The following is a 21675-nucleotide window of genomic DNA, read 5'->3' on the forward strand; positions in this document are numbered from 1 at the left end:
GACCTATGAGTGGGCATCAAACCTGACTGAAGGTGAGAAAAAATCTTTAAAGAGGCTAGAAAGAAACAAGGATGTAATTATAAAGGCCTCGGACAAGGGGGGCAACCTCGTTATCATGGACCATCCAGTGTACCTGGATATGTGTCATGCTTTACTCCACGAGCATGACACATATGAAATTCTACCTAAAGATCCTACAAAAGAGTATAGGAAGGTTTTGGAAGTCATGTTGGATCAAGCCAAAGGAGGAGGGTTAATATCAGAGAATGAAAACAAATTTATGTTACCCGATAAGGTTGTGATTCCAACATTCTACGCCCTACCCAAAGTACACAAGGGCTTGGTGCCCTTAAAAGGGCGTCCTATAGTATCAGGAATAGATTCCTTAACACAAAATAGTGGAGTGTATTTGGACAGAGTATTAAGACCGTTTGTCACACTGCTTCCATCTTATGTTAGAGACACCTCCCACTTGTTGTCTATGCTTGAGGGGATCACTGTGGGGAATGAGACAGTTTTAGCGTCAGTAGATGTTGAGGCGCTGTATAGTTGTATCCCACATGAGTTTGGTAGCAAAGCTGTGGCACATTTTTTGAGGACTAGAGCGGTGGAATGTGGCGATCACAATGCCTTTATCCAAAACCTTCTGACGTTTGTCCTGACCCATAATTATTTTCTGTTCAATGAGAAGTACTTCCACCAGCTCAGGGGTACAGCAATGGGGAGCAAAATTGGGGGCAAAATTGAAGCAAAAGGCAGAGTCTCTCAGAAGCAAAGATGGCCAGAGGTTCAGTAATCTGTGAATAACTACCGTATGTCTAAAAATTGTGGAAAAAAAAAAGTTCTTCAATGGAAAAATTGCAAATACTTTGAATACCACACCATTTAAAGTATATATTGTCAGAAGATTCAGAGATTCTGGAGAAATCCACGCGCACGAGCGACAAGGTCGTCAGTAAGTATTAGATGGTTGTGATTTATGGGCCCTTAGGTGTCACTGCATTAAACACAGGCATGATTTGGTCATTTAGATCACTGCAAGGGCTTAGAAATACTTCCAGAAATTGTCTGTGAACACAGTTCGCCATGCAAATCACAAATGCAAATTAAAACTTATCATGTAAAGAAGAAGCCAAATATCAACACAATCCAGAATCGCTGCCGCCCTTTCTGGGCCAAAGCTCATTTACAATGGACTGACGTAAAATGTTCACCTGTTCTGTGGTCAGATGGATCACAATGCAAAATTCTTTATAGAGACCATTAACGCCGCGTCCTGCGGAGTCAAGAAGGGGACCATCTAGCTTGTTATCAGCACACAGTTTTTACATTTCTGAAAACTACATCAGCCAAGAATTTGACAACTTTCCTCTCTCAAAACTCCAACAATTGGTTCCCTCACTTCACAGACGATTACAGATTGTTGTAAGAAGAAGACGTGATGCTACACAATGGCAGACACGGCCCAGGCACAACATATTTCAGATGTGTTGTTGCCATCAATTTGTAAATAAGTAAATATTTTTTCAAATGAAATCTAAAAATGTCCAACATTGACCTCCTGATCTGTGCTCTTATTCTGAATGAAATATGGTTATAAGAGATTTCCAAATCATTGCATTCTCGTTTTCTTATTTTGGGGTTGTTTAATTTCTGTAGTTTTTCCCATTTTATACTGCGATTATATGTGTCACTTATGTCTATGTCATAATTTTCTGATGGGATTGGGTCCCACTTACAGTGCAATGTATACATTTTTTACAGGAATGTATTTTATCTTCTTTCTGACAGGTTGATCGCACGGAAAGAGTGAAGAATTGTCTGAACCCCAAATTCGGCAAGAGGTTTTTGGTTGACTACTACTTTGAGATAGTCCAGAAGCTGAAGTTTGCGATTTATGACATTGACAATAAAACATATGATCTGGCCGATGATGATTTTTTGGGAGAGTTTGAGTGTACTTTGGGACAGGTGAGAAACATTTCATCCATCAAATGTCATTTTGGGTACTATGGGAATTGTCTTTTCTAATATAATGTGCTGTTGGTGTTGTGTGTGGGTTTTTTTTCCTTTGGGAAAAAAGGCATGAATAAAAAAAGTCACAAAAGCTTGTAAAAAAAACCCAAAACCTCAGGCCTGATAACAATCCTTAAATGATACTGTATTTGAGGCTCCTGTTGGAAGCATACATTTAGGCCAATTAATTAGGACTGGCATTGTGCATGCTACAGTATATCTATCTATCATGGGAACATGAGGGTATGAATTTTGCCGTATGCCTACACAGTGACATAAATTACACCCTTCTGTCAGAGGTATACTGAAGAAAATACTTGCATGCCTGATTAATGAAGGTTTTTTTGGACCGTTTTCTGGCATAAAACACCTTCAAATCTTGCCACATTTTTTGTGTGGAACTTAAGAAGAATGTTATGACTTTGAGTTTTCATGCCAGTTTTGGACAGCCCTGCTACCGAATAAATTCATGAAAAGTTGTGGCATACCATATTGTTGTGAACTCTATTTTTGGGCTCCCTCTAGTGGTCACAAGCGGTACTGTGTAGTGTTGTCTTTCTGCAGGTTGGCTTCATCACCTGGTTCGTTATCCTTGGTTGGTTTCCTATTTAGCTCACCTGGATACTCAGTTCCTTGCCTGCTATCAATGTATTCAGTGCTCTTCAGATTCCTGGTGACTACCTTGCTCCCAGTCTCTCCAAGACAAGCTAAGTTTTTGTTTGTTCAGTTTCTGATTATCAGCGTTCATCATGTTTTTTGTCCAGCTTGTTAAAATGTGATTTCTTACTTGCTGGTTGCTCTAGGGGACTGAGTTTCTCCCCCCACACCGTTAGTTGGTGTGGGGGTTCTTGAAATCTCAGTGTGGATATTTTGTAAGGGTTTTTTACTGACCGCATAGACCCCTTTTCTATTTTCTGCTATCTAGAATTAGTGGGCCTCTTTTGCTGAATCTGCTTTCACCCCTGTGTATGTGCCTTCCTCTTACCTCACCGTTATTATCTGTTGGGGGCTTCTATATCTTTTGGGGATTATTTCTCTGGAGGCAAGAGAGGTCTTTCTTTCTCTCTAGGGGTAGTTAGTTCCTCAGGCTGGCTCGAGACGTCTAGGATTTTAGACACGTTCACCGGCTGCCTCTAGTGTGGTTGGATAGGTTCAGTTTTGCGGTTAGTCCAGTTTTCCACCTCCCTAGAGCTTGTCCTATGTTTAGTCACCTTGCTGGAGTAATTTGTGATCCTCAACCACTAAGGATCATAACAGTATAGCAGGCCAAAAAGTGTTTTATGCATCGCAGAAGTGGGATTAAAAGAAGACCTGAGTACATTTTTTTTTTTTTTTTTTTTGTGCTGCAGTCTGTCTAGCTTCTTTCATCCCCTTGAACTCTGAGTGGTTTTGAGCTCAGCTGCAGACATGGATGTTCAGACTCTGACTTCTAGTGTGGATCATCTTGCTGCACGGGTACAAAGTATTCAGGATTTTGTTATTCATAGCCCTATGTCAGAACCAAAGATACCCATTCCTGAGTTGTTTTCTGGAGATAGATCTAGGTTTCAGAATTTTAAGAATAATTGTAAGTTATTTCTATCTCTGAGACCTCGTTCCTCTGGTGATTCCGCTCAGCAAGTAAAGATTGTTATCTCCTTGTTGCGTGGCGACCCGCAGGATTGGGCTTTCTCTCTGGCGCCAGGAGATCCTGCATTGCTTAATGTGGATGCGTTTTTTCTGGCTCTTGGATTGCTTTATGAGGAGCCTAATATTGAGAATCAGGCAGAAAAAGCGTTGCTGGCCCTCTCTCAAGGGCAGGATGAAGCAGAGGTGTATTGTCAAAAAATTCGGAAATGGTCAGTGCTTACTCAATGGAATGAGTGTGCCCTGGCTGCAAATTTCAGAGAAGGTCTTTCTGAAGCCATTAAGGATGTTATGGTGGGGTTCCCCACCCCTACAAGTCTGAGTGATTCTATGGCTTTAGCCATTCAGGTTGATCGGCGTTTGCGGGAGCACAAATCTGCTCATCCTTTGGCGGTATTTTCTGAACAGGGACCTGAGTCTATGCAATGTGATCGAACTCTGACCAGAATTGAGCGACAAAGTCATAGACGTCAAAATGGGTTGTGCTTTTACTGTGGTGATTCTGCTCATGTTATCTCAGCATGCTCTAAACGCTTAAAAAAGGTTGCTAAACCTGTCACCATTGGTACTTTACAGCCTAAATTTATTTTGTCTGTTACTTTGATTTGTTCTTTGTCGTCCTACTCGGTTATGGCCTTTGTGGATTCGGGTGCTGCCCTGAATCTGATGGATTTGTCATTTGCCAGGCACTGTGGTTTTGTCCTGGAGCCTTTGCAATTTCCTATTCCTCTGAGGGGAATTGATGCTACGCATTGGCTGAGAATAAGCCTCAGTATTGGACGCAAATAACCATGTGCATGACTCCCGTACATCAGGAGGTGATTCGCTTTCTAGTTTTGCATAATTTGCATGATGTTGTCGTTTTGGGTCTGCCATGGCTGCAGGCTCATAATCCAGTTTTAGATTGGAAAGCTATGTCTGTGTCTAGTTGGGGTTGTCAGGGAATTCATGGCGATACTCCATTGGTGTCTATTGCTTCTTCCACTCCTTCTGTGGTCCCTGAGTTTTTGTCTGACTACCAGGATGTATTTGATGAGCCCAGGTCCAGTGTCCTGCCCCCTCATAGGGATTGTGACTGTGCTATAAATTTAATTCCTGGTAGTAAATTCCCTAAGGGACGACTTTTTAATTTGTCTATACCAGAGCATGCCGCGATGCGGAGTTATATAAAGGAGTCTTTGGAGAAGGGACATATTCGCCCATCCTCTTCCCCTCTTGGTGCAAGATTCTTTTTTGTGGCCAAGAAGGACGGTACTTTGAGACCGTGTATAGATTATCGCCTTCTGAATAAAATCACAGTCAAATTTCAGTATCCTTTGCCACTATTGTCTGATTTGTTTGCTCGGATTAAGGGTGCCAGTTGGTTCACCAAGATAGATCTCCGTGGTGCGTATAATCTTGTGCGCATTAAGCAGGGAGATGAATGGAAAACAGCATTTAATATGCCCGAAGGGCATTCTGAGTACTTGGTGATGCCTTTTGGACTCTCTAATGCTCCTTCTGTGTTTCAGTCCTTCATGCATGACATCTTCCGAGAATATCTGGATAAATTTATGATTGTTTATCTGGATGACATTTTGGTTTTTTCTGATGATTGGGAGTCCCATGTGAAGCAGGTCAGGATGGTGTTTCAGGTCCTGCGTGCTAATGCTTTATTTGTGAAGGGCTCAAAATGCCTCTTCGGAGTACAGAAGGTCTCCTTTTTGGGTTTTATTTTTTCTCCTTCTACTGTGGAGATGGACCCAGTCAAGGTCCAGGCTATTCATGACTGGACTCAGCCCACGTCTGTTAAGAGTCTTCAGAAGTTCTTGGGTTTTGCTAATTTTTACCGTCGTTTCATCGCTAATTTTTCTAGTGTGGTTAAACCTCTGACGGATTTGACCAAGAAGGGCTCTGATGTGACTAATTGGTCTCCTGCGGCCGTGGAGGCCTTTCGGGAGCTTAAGCACTGGTTTTCTTCAGCTCCAGTCTTATGTCAGCCAGATGTCTCTCTCCCCTTCCAGGTCGAGGTTGATGCTTCCGAGATTGGAGCAGGGGCTGTTTTGTCGCAGAGAAGCTCTGAGGGCTCTGTGATGAAGCCGTGTGCTTTCTTTTTAAGAAAGTTTTCGCCTGCCGAGCGAAATTATGATGTTGGTAATCGGGAGTTGTTGGCTATGAAGTGGGCATTTGAGGAGTGGCGACATTGGCTCGAAGGAGCTAAACATCGTGTGGTGGTCCTGACTGATCACAAAAATCTGATTTACCTCGAGTCTGCCAAGCGCCTGAATCCTAGACAGGCTCGTTGGTCGTTGTTTTTCTCCCGTTTCAACTTCGTGGTCTCGTACCTGCCTGGTTCGAAGAACGTGAAAGCTGATGCACTTTCTAGGAGTTTTGTGCCTGACTCTCCGGGAGTTTCTGAGCCGGCTGGTATTCTCAGAGAGGGAGTGATTTTGTCTGCCATTTCTCCAGATTTGCGACGAGTGCTGCAGAAATTTCAGGCGGATAGACCTGACCGTTGTCCACCAGAGAGACTGTTTGTCCCGGATAGATGGACCAGCAGAGTTATTTCCGAGGTTCATTCTTCGGTGTTGGCGGGTCATCCTGGGATTTTTGGTACCAGAGATTTGGTGGCTAGGTCCTTCTGGTGGCCTTCCTTGTCGCGGGATGTGCGTTCCTTTGTGCAGTCTTGTGGGATTTGTGCTCGGGCTAAGCCTTGCTGTTCTCGTGCCAGCGGTTTGCTTTTGCCTTTGCCTGTCCCGAAAAGGCCTTGGATGCACATTTCCATGGATTTTATTTCGGATCTGCCAGTATCTCAGAAAATGTCTGTCATGTGGGTGGTGTGTGATCGTTTTTCCAAGATGGTCCATTTGGTGCCCTTGCCTAAGCTGCCTTCCTCCGATTTGGTTCCTCTATTTTTTCAGAATGTGGTTCGCTTGCACGGCATTCCTGAAAATATTGTGTCTGATAGAGGATCCCAGTTTGTGTCCAGGTTTTGGCGAACTTTTTGTGCTAAGATGGGCATTGATTTGTCTTTTTCGTCGGCCTTCCATCCTCAGACTAATGGCCAAACCGAGCGAACTAATCAGACGTTGGAGACTTATTTGAGATGTTTTGTTTCTGCTGATCAGGATGATTGGGTGACTTTTTTGCCATTGGCCGAGTTTGCCCTTAATAATCGGGCTAGTTCTGCTACCTTGGTTTCGCCTTTTTTCTGCAATTCTGGTTTCCATCCTCGTTTTTCCTCGGGTCAGGTTGTGTCTTCTGACTGTCCTGGGGTGGATTCTGTGGTGGATAGGTTGCAGCAGATTTGGAGCCATGTAGTGGACAATCTGAAATTGTCACAGGAGAGGGCTCAGCGCTTTGCCAACCGCCGCCGCGGTGTGGGTCCCCGACTTCGTGTTGGGGATTTGGTGTGGCTGTCTTCTCGGTATGTTCCTATGAAGGTTTCATCTCCTAAGTTTAAGCCTCGCTTCATCGGTCCTTATAAGATCTTGGAAATCCTTAACCCAGTGTCTTTTCGTTTGGATCTCCCGGCATCGTTTGCCATCCATAATGTGTTCCATAGGTCTTTGTTGCGGAGGTATGTGGTACCTGTGGTTCCTTCTGTTGAGCCTCCTGCTCCGGTGCTGGTCGAGGGCGAATTGGAGTATGTGGTGGAGAAGATTTTGGATTCTCGTATCTCTAGACGGAGACTTCAGTATCTGGTTAAGTGAAAGGGCTATGGTCAGGAGGATAATTCCTGGGTTGTCGCCTCTGATGTTCATGCGGCCGATTTGGTTCGTGCCTTCCACGCAGCTCGTCCTGATCGCCCTGGGGGTCTTGATGAGGGTTCGGTGACCCCTCCTTAAGGGGGGGGTACTGTTGTGAACTCTATTTTTGGGCTCCCTCTAGTGGTCACAAGCGGTACTGTGTAGTGTTGTCTTTCTGCAGGTTGGCTTCATCACCTGGTTCGTTATCCTTGGTTGGTTTCCTATTTAGCTCACCTGGATACTCAGTTCCTTGCCTGCTATCAATGTATTCAGTGCTCTTCAGATTCCTGGTGACTACCTTGCTCCCAGTCTCTCCAAGACAAGCTAAGTTTTTGTTTGTTCAGTTTCTGATTATCAGCGTTCATCATGTTTTTTGTCCAGCTTGTTAAAATGTGATTTCTTACTTGCTGGTTGCTCTAGGGGACTGAGTTTCTCCCCTCACACCGTTAGTTGGTGTGGGGGTTCTTGAAATCTCAGTGTGGATATTTTGTAAGGGTTTTTTACTGACCGCATAGACCCCTTTTCTATTTTCTGCTATCTAGAATTAGTGGGCCTCTTTTGCTGAATCTGCTTTCACCCCTGTGAATGTGCCTTCCTCTTACCTCACCGTTATTATCTGTTGGGGGCTTCTATATCTTTTGGGGATTATTTCTCTGGAGGCAAGAGAGGTCTTTCTTTCTCTCTAGGGGTAGTTAGTTCCTCAGGCTGGCTCGAGACGTCTAGGATTTTAGACACATTCACCGGCTGCCTCTAGTGTGGTTGGATAGGTTCAGTTTTGCGGTCAGTCCAGTTTTCCACCTCCCTAGAGCTTGTCCTATGTTTAGTCACCTTGCTGGAGTAATTTGTGATCCTCAACCACTAAGGATCATAACACCATATACACCAGAATGTTACTCCAGATGATTCATTAATACTTCTCCAGCAAGCACATCATTAAGACTAGCATTGTGCACACCAGTCTTAATGAATTGGGCTTTAAATGTGTGCCTCCAACAGGAGCCTCAAATATCATGGAAGGATTGTTTCAGTCCTGATTTTTCTTTACTTTTTTTATTTGTGTCTTTTTTTTCTGGTTTTCCTGAAGAAGTAGATTTGTACTTCAAAACGCGTTCAAATAAACCAGTGATTTTATTACACTGTGATATCTATTTATATAATTACCTTAAATTGTCTGTCATCCACTTCCGTCTGGACGTCCTCGAATCCCACAATCCACCGCGCTGCACCGGAAGTACGCCGACTGCCATATTGGAATACCCAAGTGATGGGTATTCCAATATGGCACCCGCTTGTGGTACCTGTCTGTCCGTCGCTCCCAGTCATCCCTCTCTTCTGTCCTTCGCTCCACCGTCTCCCCTCTCTCCTCTCCATCGCTCCCCTCTCTCCTCTCCGTCGCACCGTCTCCCCTCGCTCCTCTCCGTCGCTCCCCGTCTCCCCTTGCTCCTCTCCGTCGCTCCCCGTCTCCCCTCGCTCCTCTCCGTCGCTCCCCGTCTTCTCTTGCTCCTCTCTGTCGCTCCCCCCATCTCCCCTCGCTCCTCTCCGTCGCTCCCCGTCTCCCCTCGCTCCTCTCCGTCGCTCCCCGTCTTCTCTTGCTCCTCTCCGTCACTCCCCGTCTCCCCTCGCTCCTCTCCGTCGCTCCCCGTCTCCCCTCGCTCCTCTCCGTCGTTCCCCGTCTCCCCTCGCTCCTCTCCGTCGCTCCCCGTCTACCCTTTCTCCTCTCCGTCGCTCCCCGTCTACCCTCGCTCCTCTCCGTCGCTCCCCGTGTACCCTCGCTCCTCTCCGTCGCTCCCCGTCTACCCTCGCTCCTCTCCGTCGCTCCCCGTGTACCCTCGCTCCTCTCCGTCGCTCCCCGTCTACCCTCGCTCCTCTCCGTCACTCCCCGTCTCACCTCGCTCCTCTCCGTCGCTCCCCTCGCTCCTCTCCGCAGCCCCCAGTCTCCCCTCTCTCCTCCCGCCGACATTCCTAGCGGGGGCGACATGGATGAGAGCAGGTGCGGCAGATGGATTCCTGAGATGCTGCTCTCCGCGCTGCTGATCTCGGGGCTACTGAGTGCGGAGGTGCAAGGAGTGGAGAGCGTCGGAGATGGTGAGAGGACAGGAGGAAATACCGTATACTATGATGAAGGCCATCGGGAGGGTGGTGACATGCCGATGGGGGCAGGCTTTGCAGCATGCCCCCACCGGTACGTCACCACCCTCCCGATGCGATAGCATTGGGCCTCCATCTAGTATGTTTTAAATCCTGTTGGCAGCGCGGAGACTATCTACAAACCCCTTCTAACCTATTGAAATCAGCATGACATTGGCAGAGACGCCCTTGTCAGCAGAGCGGAAAAGAGAAGAAGCTCCTCAGGTGATGTGACGTCCATGTAATAAGGAGAATTGCTGGCAGGAGCGGTCTGTGACTACTTTTAGCTGTCAGAGATTGTTGTCAGGTAGAGCAGACAGGTAATTAAAGGGAACCTGTCACCTGAATTTGGTGGGACCAGTTTTGGGTCATATGGGCGGGGTACTCCGGAGGACAGAGAATGAACTTCAGTCCAATATTGCGGCCAGCATGCAGCCAGCGGGTAAGGAAAGGGTGAATCAAACACCCGAAAACCCCGCCCATATGACCCAAAACTGGTCCCGCCAAATTCAGGTGACAGGTTCCCTTTAAGCAACTTCTTGCCTGTAAATTCTTAGCCTCTTAGCGAAAGGTAACCAAAGCTCTAGATAACCCCTTTAATTCTTAAGTGAACCTTTCAGATAAGACAGAATGAATCTGAGGTGTGCTCACTAATTGCAAACCTCTTTGTTTTACGCTACCAAAATTCAGAGAAAGTTCAAAAAGTAGCTGACAATGTGGAGACTGTGACAACCAGTCACTGGGGCCCTGGTTTCAGAGTAAAAGATATCTGCAGTTAGGTAGCTTGTTTTTCAGACAGCCTGGATCATATATTTGGTTCGTGTTAATATAATTGTGTGTGTATGTGTAAAGCTTTATATATATATATATATATAATTTTTTTCTTTTTTTATAACCAATAACTACTAACAATTACATGTTTGTTTGTTTTTTTTTTTAAAGATTGTCTCCAGTAAGAAACTGACCAAACCTCTTGTATTAAAAAATGGGAGGCCAGCCGGAAAAGGAACAATTACGGTATGGTTACTTTTATATTCAATTTTTTTGTGATATCTATATATCCTGGGTCGCTGATTGGTTGCGGCCAGCCGATCAGCGACATTGGGGCCGGAGTTAAACACCGCTTCACTTTTTAAAAACTTAGAATGTTAAAAATAATTTTAAAAAAACAAAAAACATTATATTCTCATCTTCCGAAGTCCTGCTCCTCGCCTCCGGTCCCAATAATGTATTGCGGCAATGACTCGTGATCACGTAGCGGTCTCGCGAAATGATGACATAGCGGTCTCGCGAAACCGCTACATGATCACGGGTTATTGCCGAAAGGCATCACTGGGAACGGAGCGTCGCGAGGAGAATCGGTAAAGGTCTCGGCTTTATCCGGGGGCTGACGGAAGGTGAGTATATAACTATTTTTTCATTTTAATTGTTTTTTTAGCAGGGATATCGTGCCCACATTGCTGTATACTACGTGAGCTGTGTTATATACTGCGTGGCCTGTGTTATATACTGCGTGGCCTGTGTTATATACTGCGTGGCCTGTGTTATATACTACGTGGGCTGTGCTATATACTACTTGCCTGTGCAATATAGTCCATGGCTGTGTTATATACTGCGTGGGCTGTACTATATGCTACGTGGGCTGTGTTATATACTACATGGCTGTACTATATACTACGTGGCTGTGCTATATACTACGCGGCCTGTGCAATCTTGTCCTATTAGTTGTGGTGAGCTATTTACATTATATACATTATTTGCTTGACTTATTGAAAACGGAAGCAACGTCGAAGGTTTATTAGCAAAATATAATTAGCAAGAAGGGATTGAATCATTTTCAGTGGACCTGTAACTGCTTGCCCAAATTATATCTGTTAAATTCGGTAAAGAATTGGCTTACCCACTTTTCTGGTAAACATTAAAAAAGATAATAATTCAGAGTAGAAAAATGTAAATGGACCAAATGTGCAAAAGTCACATATCACTGGAGGCAATTGTCCCAATTAATTTTAGTTGTTAACAAATTAAGGTAAATGTTAGCAAATAAACATAAATTAGTCCTAGTTTACAGCTGTGAGAATAATGAAAAGCAACTGCAAAGGACAAATTCACCCTGTAGCATTACACCAGAATCACTGACAAGACAATGGCCATCGGATTTGCCGCAGATATTAGCTCTCCTTCTGCCTTTTGTCACCTCTATAAACTTCAAAAAGAAGACGTCCCATTGCCGTATATATTGCACTCGTCCGTCTTTACTTATGTGTGTATCACTTTCTAGGTGTTTGCAGAAGAAATTAAAGATAACAGAGTGGCGCAGTTTGAAGTGGAAGCAAGAAAACTGGACAAAAAGGTATTGGATCAAGTGATGATCACAATGCAAGCGGAGATGGGAAATCGCACTGACAGCTGTATATACTATCTACATATTACTAATTTCCATAGTAATGGCACTCACTAATTGCAGGTTTTTTTAAGTTCCTTCCCCTTTCTCTTGATTTCCAGATGGTTGCATAGAGGTGGGTGGCACATGTAATCGCTCCACACAGCTGCCATGCGTAGATAATAACCCCTTTCCTTGAAGACGTGGTGACAGCTGTTGTGGTTGACAGGCGCAGCAAAAGCCTAAATGGGCAAAAACTACCATCTAGGCTGATTATTGGGAAAAGCTATGATCCTGGCCTCACCGGCTGACCATTTTCAGTCTGCCATGCATTGCATAAGGCCTGTCCCACACGTCCAGATAATTCCGGTACCGGAAAAATCGGTACCGGAATTATCCGTGTCCTTGTGCCCGTGCGTTTCTGTGGCACATCAGTGAGGTTCACGTGCGGCACACGTGTGCCGCCCGTGTGCCGACTGGGTACCACACGAACCGTGCAGGAGACAGCGCTAGAGATAAGCGCTGTCCCCCCCACGTGGTGCTGAAGCCGCCATTCATATCTTCTCTGCAGCTGCGTTTGCTGTAGAGAAGATATGAATAATCCTTTTTTTTTTTTGTTTCTCGTGTTTAACATAAAGATCCCTGTCCCCACCCCCCTCCCACCCCCTGTGCGCCCGCCCGCTGTTATTAAAATGCTCACCCGCCTCTCTCGCAGTGTCCTGTCCTGGCCGCACCTTCTACTGTATGAGCGGTCACGTGGGGCCGCCGATTACAGTCATGAATATGCGGCTCCACCTCCCATAGGGATGGAGCCGCATATTCATTTCTGTAATGGGCGGCCCCACGTGACCACATACAGGAGAAGCTGCGGCCAGGACAGGACACTGCGAGAGAGGCGGGTGAGCATTTTAATAACAGCGGGTGGGCGCACAGGGGGTGGGAGGGGGGTTGGGACAGGGATCTTTATGTTAAACACGAGAAACAAAAAAAAAAGGATTATTCATATCTTCTCTACAGCAAACGCTGCTGCAGAGAAGATATGAATGGCGGCTTCAGCACCATGTGGGGGGGACAGCGCTTACTGTAGCGCTATCTCCTGCACGGCACACGGACTGCACACGGACAACGTCTGTGTGCGGTACGTGTTTTACACGGACCCATTGACTTTAATGGGTCCGTGTAATCCGTGCGCTCCCATGAACACTGACATGTCTCCGTGTTTTGCACACGGAGACACAGTCCGCAAAAAATCAATGACATCTGCAAAGATGCATTGATTTCAATGTGTCTACGTGTGTCAGTGGCTCCGGTATGTGAGAAAACTGACACCTCACGTACTGGAATCACTGACGTGTGAAACCGGCCTAACATGGACATTCCAAGCATCGTAAAAAATAAAGATTAAATGTAAATGTCCCCTGTGAAAAAAAAGTATATAAATAAAAATTGTTGAAATGTAATATTATATATATATATTACTTTACAACAATTTTTATTTATATTTTATATAATATATATAATTTTTATTAGCAATCCCACTGATGACAACTGATACATCCTGTACAAAGAAATATCAATTTAGGGCCCAATTCATCTTTGCATATCAACCTTTTCATCAAGTTTTTGTTGTTTTTTGCCTGGTTTTCATTTGCGCCTTATTCTCCATTTAATTTGGACTCTTTTTTTAAAGTTTCTTTTATACTTGTGTTTTTTTTTTGTTTTTTTTTATGTTTGTCGCTGTTAGTTTGGGATTTCCAGATGTTTTTGCTGATATATCAATTGTAACTTTTTAAAAATTCACACATTTGTGCCACAAATGTACTTTAGTTTCGCCCTGGAGAGACATCATGTACACCTGGAATTTTTGCACAAATGTTGTGATATTTTAACAGAACATGTGACTTTTTGTGCTAAAAAGTCACAAAACTGGTTGAAGACAGAAATAATAGAATATTATAGAATATATATATAGAGCAATTCTTGAACCACGTGCTCCTTTTTCAAGAATTTTGCACAAGAATCCTCAAATAATACTACAAGACAAAACAAAGAAAAGGAACTTAAAAAAAAAACCATAAATGACACTTGGAGAACAAAAACAAAAAATCAATGGCAGAATATATTTTAATTTGCTATTTTTCACATCCTTAAGGGGTTAACTGTTATTTTTTTTCTGTTTTCAGTTGATCTAATAAAAAAATACTTTAAGTTACATTACTTATCCTTTCCACGCAGGTTTGTACTGTGCAGAGCCAAGTGATCACAGGTTGCTTTGTTTCCTAGAAATGCAGGACCCCGTAATGTTACCACACATACATTTTTATCTTTTTTTTTTGTAGGATTTATTTGGAAAATCAGACCCTTATTTGGAATTTTACAGGCAAACTGATGATGGGAGATGGCAGATGGTCCACAGAACAGAGGTAAGGATCAGTACCTCCTTCCTACTATTTGCTTTTAGGCCGTGGTCAGATGAGCGTATTGAAAATCATCCAATTTGCATCCAGAAAATGTAGACAATTTCCATCTGTATTATTACCCGTGTGCCATATTTTATGTCCGTGTGCCATCTGTATTTATACATCCCCAGTATAAAATGTACATGATCACGAGTGGTTTCCCATGTACAGTTTATCCATAAAAATCAGATTCTATACAGATGGTTCATATGGGATCCGATATATTTTTTTTAATTTTACGCACCCATAGTCTTTAAGCGAGTCTCATCCAAAATACAGAAGAGAATAATGCATCCTGCAACTTTCATTTATTTTTTATACATACACTTGTGTGACAAAGCTGGCAGTCGGGACAGCCCTATTGAATTACAAAGGTCAGTGTGCAGCACACATCTGTATAATTTGCTTGTCCGATCGAGCCCTTACGCTGAATCCATTTTGTTATTATTATTATTATTATTTATTTATATAGCACCATTAATTCCATGGTGCTGTACATGAGAAAGGGGTTACATACAGGGTTATAGATATCATGTTACATGTGAAGTTCAATAATTGGGGCATTTTAATTTTGCTTCTTCCCAACCTTCCAAGGCTCCATAAATTAATGTAGTTTCCAGTCGTATCATGTCTATGGAAACTCCTTGTAACTGGAAGAAAATCGATTTAAAAAAAAGTACAGAAATCGTAGAAAAAGAGAAATAAACGGCATCTGATTACTTCTGTAGAATTGCAGATATTACATCAGATTTTCAGTGAGGTTGTGTTGTGACTAGTGATGAGTGAACGTCCTGGGATAACGTCTTATCAGAGTATGCTCGGGTGTTATCCGAGCATCTGGGCGTGCTCATATATTATGTTCGAGTCTCTGCAGCTGCATGATTTGCTGCTTGCTGCTTAAATGCAACTTTCTGTGGTTTAATACTTTCTTTACAGCCAGACTGAAATGCTAAGAGTCATGCATCACCAAGCTGCAGACTGCTCAGACAAAGGTTTTCGTCATGTAACTTGTCTGAAGTTTGCTGTCACCATGTAGCCCTAGCCATATATATCATGTACTGTGCCATATGATGTATAAATATCATGTCTGTACCTTCTGTAGGTCATTAAAAACAATCTGAATCCTGTGTGGAGACCCTTCAAGATACCACTACAGGCTCTGTGCAATGGAGACATGGACAAACCTATCCGGGTGAGTCATTTTGTTTTGATGGGTAGAGTATTGGGCACATACTTACCGTACATGGCGTCACCTTCTGTTATAAGAAATCGTGCTGCAATGTTTCTGAAGCTAGCTTTTGAAGAAGGTAGATTTCTGATTTCTTCTGTTTTGGGTTGGATTTTGTGGTGCCTTTTTATAGACTGATGAATGCGGCACTAGATTATAATCTCGTCTTTTAAGGGGGCTTGATTTGTCAATCTGTGAACAAGTGGAAAAATAAAATTAAGTAAATGTTAGTGTAGCGCCCCCATAGGACCGTGGGGTACTCGGTACCGGGTCCTTCGGTTCTCTTGGCGGGGATGTCACGGTGGCTGACCCGGTCCGTGGCCCTAGGGGAACATCCGTTGTAAAAGTGGGTGAAAGGTCTTTAAAGGGGAATGTTCGTGACGCCACCTGTGGTATTCGGTCAGGGTGACCGACGCTGCTTAGGGGTCCGCTGGGGTGATGTTATGGCAGCTTGATGGTATACCTTCACACAGGTGAAGTGTATCCCCAGGGCTTCCCAAAGTGTAGATGGTGGATGGTGAGAGGCGCAGAGGAGAACGGGGACACAAGGTTGCAGTCTCTTTACCTTTACTGAAGGCTTCAGCATCCATAGTCCAGGGTACGGACTACAGGGTAGGCAGGGTCCGGCCGGTGTGAAGGCAAATCCAGAGTCCCCTTATCCAGGTGGAAATCAGTAGCCTTCCTCTAGCGCCTGGGTGTTGTAGTACCTCCCTGCTAAGCTTCTCGGTAAGGTCCTTACAACTATTGGAGATGTTAAGTCTCTTTCTCTCTGTCCCCCTGATGGATAGGATAGGACAAAACCTGTATGACTGGTGGCCTGAGGCTTTTTACAGGGACCCTACCACGCCCCAGCTCCCACAAGTTGCCACCGTGCCTCCTGGGTATAAGGTCGGGCAGCCAACGTGGAATTAACTGTCCTGCCAGTCTCTGAAGCAAGGCATAGAGCACTTACTCCCTTGGTATTCCGGCCACCGGAATTCCTGCACCTCAGAAGGAGGCAGCCTTTTGCAGGGCAGAACTCCTTCTGGTTTCCGCTCCTTTTTGCTATGACTTCGTTTCTCACCCTCTGCAATACACTTCTCTTCAATGTCTCTTTCTTAGGATGCTGCCACACGTGGGGCAGGCGCAGCTCCGTGGACCCTCGTCCTCCTCAGACCACAGTCTGGATCTGGCTGGAACTCACTCCAGCCAGCTTCTGCCAAACTCCGCGGGGTTCTGACTTGTTCTGCCTCTCTTTCTGTCCAGACCACCAGTTTTACCTAATTGTGAGGAGTGCCCAAATAGATAGGAGCATAGCTCCCCCTGGCAGGCCTGGAGTGTGAGTGTGTTGTGTGGATTGTGATACCTGGTAAAGAGATCTCCTTATTGCCTTCAGCCGTAATATCACTCCCCCTGGTGGAAGAACGACATTACTGCAACGACCAGGACTCTGGGGCGCTGCACTAGTACTGTAGACCTATGCCAAGGTTACAGCCAAAATAATTGAGTAAATTGTGCACGATTTGTAATGACAAAAAAACTTTTGGCACAGATACCTTTTTGTTATATTAACATATATATATATATATATATATATATATACACACACACACACACACACACACACACACACACACACACACACACACACACACACACACACACACACACACACACATATATATATATATATATATATATACACACACACACACACTCACACATATACATACATACCGTACATACATACATACACATATATATATACATATACAGCTCTGACAAAAATTAAGAGACCACTGCAAAATGTTCAGTTTGTCTGATTTCTCTCTTTATAGGTATATTTTTGAGTAAAATGTAAATTGCTCTTTTATTCTGTAAACTTCTGACAACATGTCTCCAAATTTCCAAGCAATAAATTTTGAATTTATTTTCTGAAAAAGAGAAATGGTCAAAATAACAAAAAAATGCATTGCTTGCAGACCTCAAGTTAATAATCATTTAGAAACAACAATACTAATGGTTTTTTTTTTATCTCAGAAAGAGTTCAGAAATCAATATTTTGTGGAATAACCATGATTTTAAATCACAGCTTTCATGCATCTTGGCATGCTTTCCACCAGTCTTTCACACTGTTCCTGGTACAAAAATGTAAGCAGTTCTTCTTTGTTTGATGGCTTGTGACTATCCATCTTCCTCTTGATTACATTCCAGAGGTTTTCAATGGGGTTCAGGTCTGGAGATTGGGCTGTTCATGACAGGGATTTGATGTGGCGGTCCTTCATCCACACCTTGATTGACCTAGCTGTGTGGCATGGCACATTGTCCTGCTGGAAAAACCAGTCCTCGGAGTTGGGGAACATTGCCTGAGCAGAAGGAATCCACTGTTTTTCCAGGATACCTTGTATGCGACTTAATTCATACGTCCTTCGCAAAGAACAACCTGCCCAATTCCAGCCTTGCTGAAGCATCCCCAGATCATCACCTGGTCATCTAATGGTTAGACGGAGACCTGGAGAGGCGTACAAACCACAGTGTCTTGCACCCACTGTGAAATATGGTGGAGGATGGCAAAACTAATAACCCTAGTCACGGGATGGTTATATGAGAATTCTCAGTATAGGATGAATGCAGAAGAGGAGCAGTCCTGATACAGGAGAAGTCATGATAAAACTTAACCTTTAATAAATATATTAAAATACAATAGTACATATCTAAAAATGTATTCATACTCTGTGAGTGGGGATGTAGGATGTGGTGGGATACTGGAACCCCCATTTGCCTATGAGATGAGTTAGTGTGTAGTCAGTGATGATGGTCTGTATACTTATTCCTCACTGTGGATGCCAATAGAGGCAGTAACGCTGTTATTGGTCTCCAAACACTAGATTATGTCAATGGAGCACAGTGCAAGCAGCCCCGAGACATATCTGGTGATGATGGCACTAAAGAAACTGAGATGGGGTACAAATATGGCGGTAAGACACAGGATGAGATTAGTGGCACCAGCACCATATATGCCATGGTATGGTACTCGGGATGTACAGAGAAAATCCACCAATAGGCAAATAATCTGTGATTATTATTATCTGTGATAATCTGTGATTATCGTGCCCAATAGGAGAAAAAAGGAGAGATCTATCCCAAACCTAACTCAGCAGAGCGCCATAGAAGCAAGCCATCACCTGGCGGATATGAGGGAAGTTACTTAATTCCTACCACTACCAAGTGTAATCCACCCTGAAAAAATACCCACACCTCTGATCCCACCCATTTCATCAGAGATAAAGGACTCATCAGAGAAGTAAGCAGTGGGAGGCCCAATATTATGGTAAAACAAAATGTGGGACCTTGTTGAAGAGGTTTTCCCACAAGCAAGGTTAATTTTAATAAATAGATCTTTTGAATAATAAGTTCCACAATTGGATGTGATAAATGTAGAAAAAGACATGGCCCGCACGTCCCAATGTTTATACTTTGATCTAATGCTGCCAGGCAAAAATTTACAAACTGAACATGAGGTTCTTAGATCAACATTCTGATCAGACTGTATGAAGCCCACTGCCACATCATGGCGAACCTCAAGGTGCAGAGTCATACACAACCCACCGTCACAGCGACAGTGCACCAATAGGTGGGCGAACCTGAGACCCCACAGCACCCATGCTCCGAGGCAGAGTCCCTCGCAGCATGGGAACTGTACTCGCATGACACTCATCAAACTTTTCAGGAACAAAATCAGAGAGATTTTAAAATCGTTAGTGTGTCTCCGGCCTTACTCATCCCTTAGGCAATTGGGGGTTATAATACCTTTCTGTATCCTACTCCCCCCATAAGGTTTATTTGACCATTTTTGTAAATAATCCTTTATAGCTTGCATTAGTTTTGTTTCGTAAGTAGAGTAAGAAGTTTCCCTCATTCTTTAATCCCTGTTTCCTGTATTGCAGGTGGAGTGTTACGACCATGACAATGATGGCTCTCATGACTTGATTGGAATATTTCAGGCCACTATGTCCAAACTAAAGGAAGCAAGTCGCTCAATGCCAGTAAGTGGTCACCTGCTCATGAATACACTTGTCATCCCTCTTTATTAAGTGTAAAGGTTGTAAAGTAACAGCCATTGTTGTAGCTCAATGTTTCTCCATTCCAGAATTCCTACAATCACTACAAATGGCCCCCGTACTTATCTAACACATGCTGGTGGCGGATTAGGGCCCAGGGCCGATATCTCCACCCAGGCACGTGGGGGGCCCACTCGCCATTGGGGACACTGGCTGTTGTGAATTTGGATTCTGGGCTCCCCCGGTGGCCGCTTGTGGAATTGGACTTGTCATCCTCTTTCCTGTTTCACCTGGTTCCATCAGTAGTGGGTGTCGCTATTTAAGCTCATTTCTCTGGTGGTTTCTTGCCGGTCAACAATGTTATCTGATGCCTCTCAGTGCTTGTTCCTGCTTCTGACAACTACTAGATAAGTTGGACTTTTGTCCATGTTTCATTTTGCCTATTTGTTCCAGTTCACAGCTGAAGTTTTGTTACTGTGTCTGGAAAGCTCTCGTTGATCAGGGATTGCTACTCTGGCGTTATGAGTTAATGCCAGAGTTTAAGGTAATCTCTGGATGGTGTTTTGTTAGTGTTTTTCTGCTGACCATGAAAGTATACTATCTGTCTTCTGCTATCTAGTAAGCGGACCTCAAATTTGCTAAGACTATTTTCCTGCTGCGTTTGTTGTTTCATCTGAACTCACCGTCATTATATGTGGGGGGCTACTGTCTTCTTTGGAATATTTCTCTAGAGGTGAGCCAGGTCTTATTTTTCCCTCTGCTAGCTATTTAGGTCTTAGGCCAGAGCTGGGCATCTAGCAATAAATAGGAAATGCTACCTGGCTATTTCTAGTTGCGCGGCAGGCTTAGTTCACGGTCAGTATAGTTCCATCTTCCGAGAGCTTGTCCCTCTATAGGCTTGCTATGATCTCTGCCTGCAGAGTTCATGACAGTTTGACCGGCCCATAAAGTGTTAAACACCCAGGTTGAGAAAGGAGAGTTATAAGAAGTCTGCTGGAATTTTTTTTTTTTTTTTTTTTTTTTCCCTCCAGTTTGCCTTGCTGCAGTCTTTTTTCTCTCTCTCCTCTTAATCTCTGAATTGCTCTGTGTGCACCTGACAATAATGGATCTTCAGAGTGTAACTGCGGGTTTGAATAATCTCATCACGAAAGTACAAAATTTACAAGATTTTGTGGTACATGCTCCAGTATCTGAGCCGAGAATTCCTTTGCCGGAGTTCTTCACAGGGAATAGAGCTAGCTTCCAGAATTTCCGAAATAATTGTAAGCTTTATTTGTCCCTGAAGTCTCGTTCAGCTGGAGACCCTGCTCAGCAGGTTAGGATTGTGATTTCCTTGCTCAGGGGTGACCCTCAAGATTGGGCCTTCTCATTGCCAGCAGGGGATCCTGCGTTGCGCGATGTGGATGCGTTTTTTCTGGCCTTGGGCTTGCTTTATGAGGAACCTCATTTGGAACTTCAGGCAGAAAAAACTTTGATGGCACTATCTCAGGGGCAAGACGAAGCTGAGGTTTACTGCCAAAAATTCCGTAAATGGTCTGTGCTTACTCAGTGGAATGAGTGCGCCTTGGCGGCAACTTTCAGAGAAGGTCTCTCTGATGCCGTTAAGGATGTTTTGGTGGGGTTCCCTGTGCCTGCAGGTCTGAATGAGTCCATGACAATGGCTATTCAGATTGATAGGCGTCTGCGGGAGCGCAAACCGGTGCACCATCTGGCGGTGTCTATGGAAAAGACGCCAGAAAGTATGCAGTGTGATAGAATTCTGTCCAGGAGCGAGCGACAGAATTTTAGACGGAAGAATGGATTGTGCTTCTATTGTGGGGATTCTACTCATGTTATATCAGCATGCTCTAGGCGTACAAAGAAGCTTGATAAGTCTGTTTCCATTGGCACCATTCAGTCTAAGTTTATTTTGTCTGTAACCCTGATTTGCTCTTTGTCATCCATTGCCACGGACGCCTATGTTGACTCTGGCGCCGCTCTGAGTCTTATGGATTGGTCCTTTGCCAATCGTTGTGGTTTTGATTTAGAGCCTTTGGAGACTCTTATTCCTCTGAAGGGGATTGACTCC

The 21675-nt window shown here is 44.1% G+C and overlaps 1 protein-coding gene across 2 annotated transcripts in view; it reads left to right on the forward strand.

Moving 5' to 3' along the window:
- Positions 1-21675, forward strand: part of CPNE3 (copine 3) — a 106799-nt gene that overhangs the window by 47779 nt on the left and 37345 nt on the right. For both annotated transcript variants that reach the window (XM_077270780.1, XM_077270781.1), the window contains exons 3-8: positions 1792-1971; positions 10440-10514; positions 11779-11850; positions 14220-14303; positions 15442-15531; positions 19494-19592. In XM_077270780.1, the coding sequence (XP_077126895.1) occupies positions 1792-1971; positions 10440-10514; positions 11779-11850; positions 14220-14303; positions 15442-15531; positions 19494-19592 (600 nt within the window). The remainder of the gene's footprint in view (positions 1-1791; positions 1972-10439; positions 10515-11778; positions 11851-14219; positions 14304-15441; positions 15532-19493; positions 19593-21675) is intronic.

Source organism: Ranitomeya variabilis, chromosome 6 (genome assembly GCF_051348905.1).
Source record: "Ranitomeya variabilis isolate aRanVar5 chromosome 6, aRanVar5.hap1, whole genome shotgun sequence".
Lineage (NCBI taxonomy): Eukaryota > Metazoa > Chordata > Amphibia > Anura > Dendrobatidae > Ranitomeya > Ranitomeya variabilis.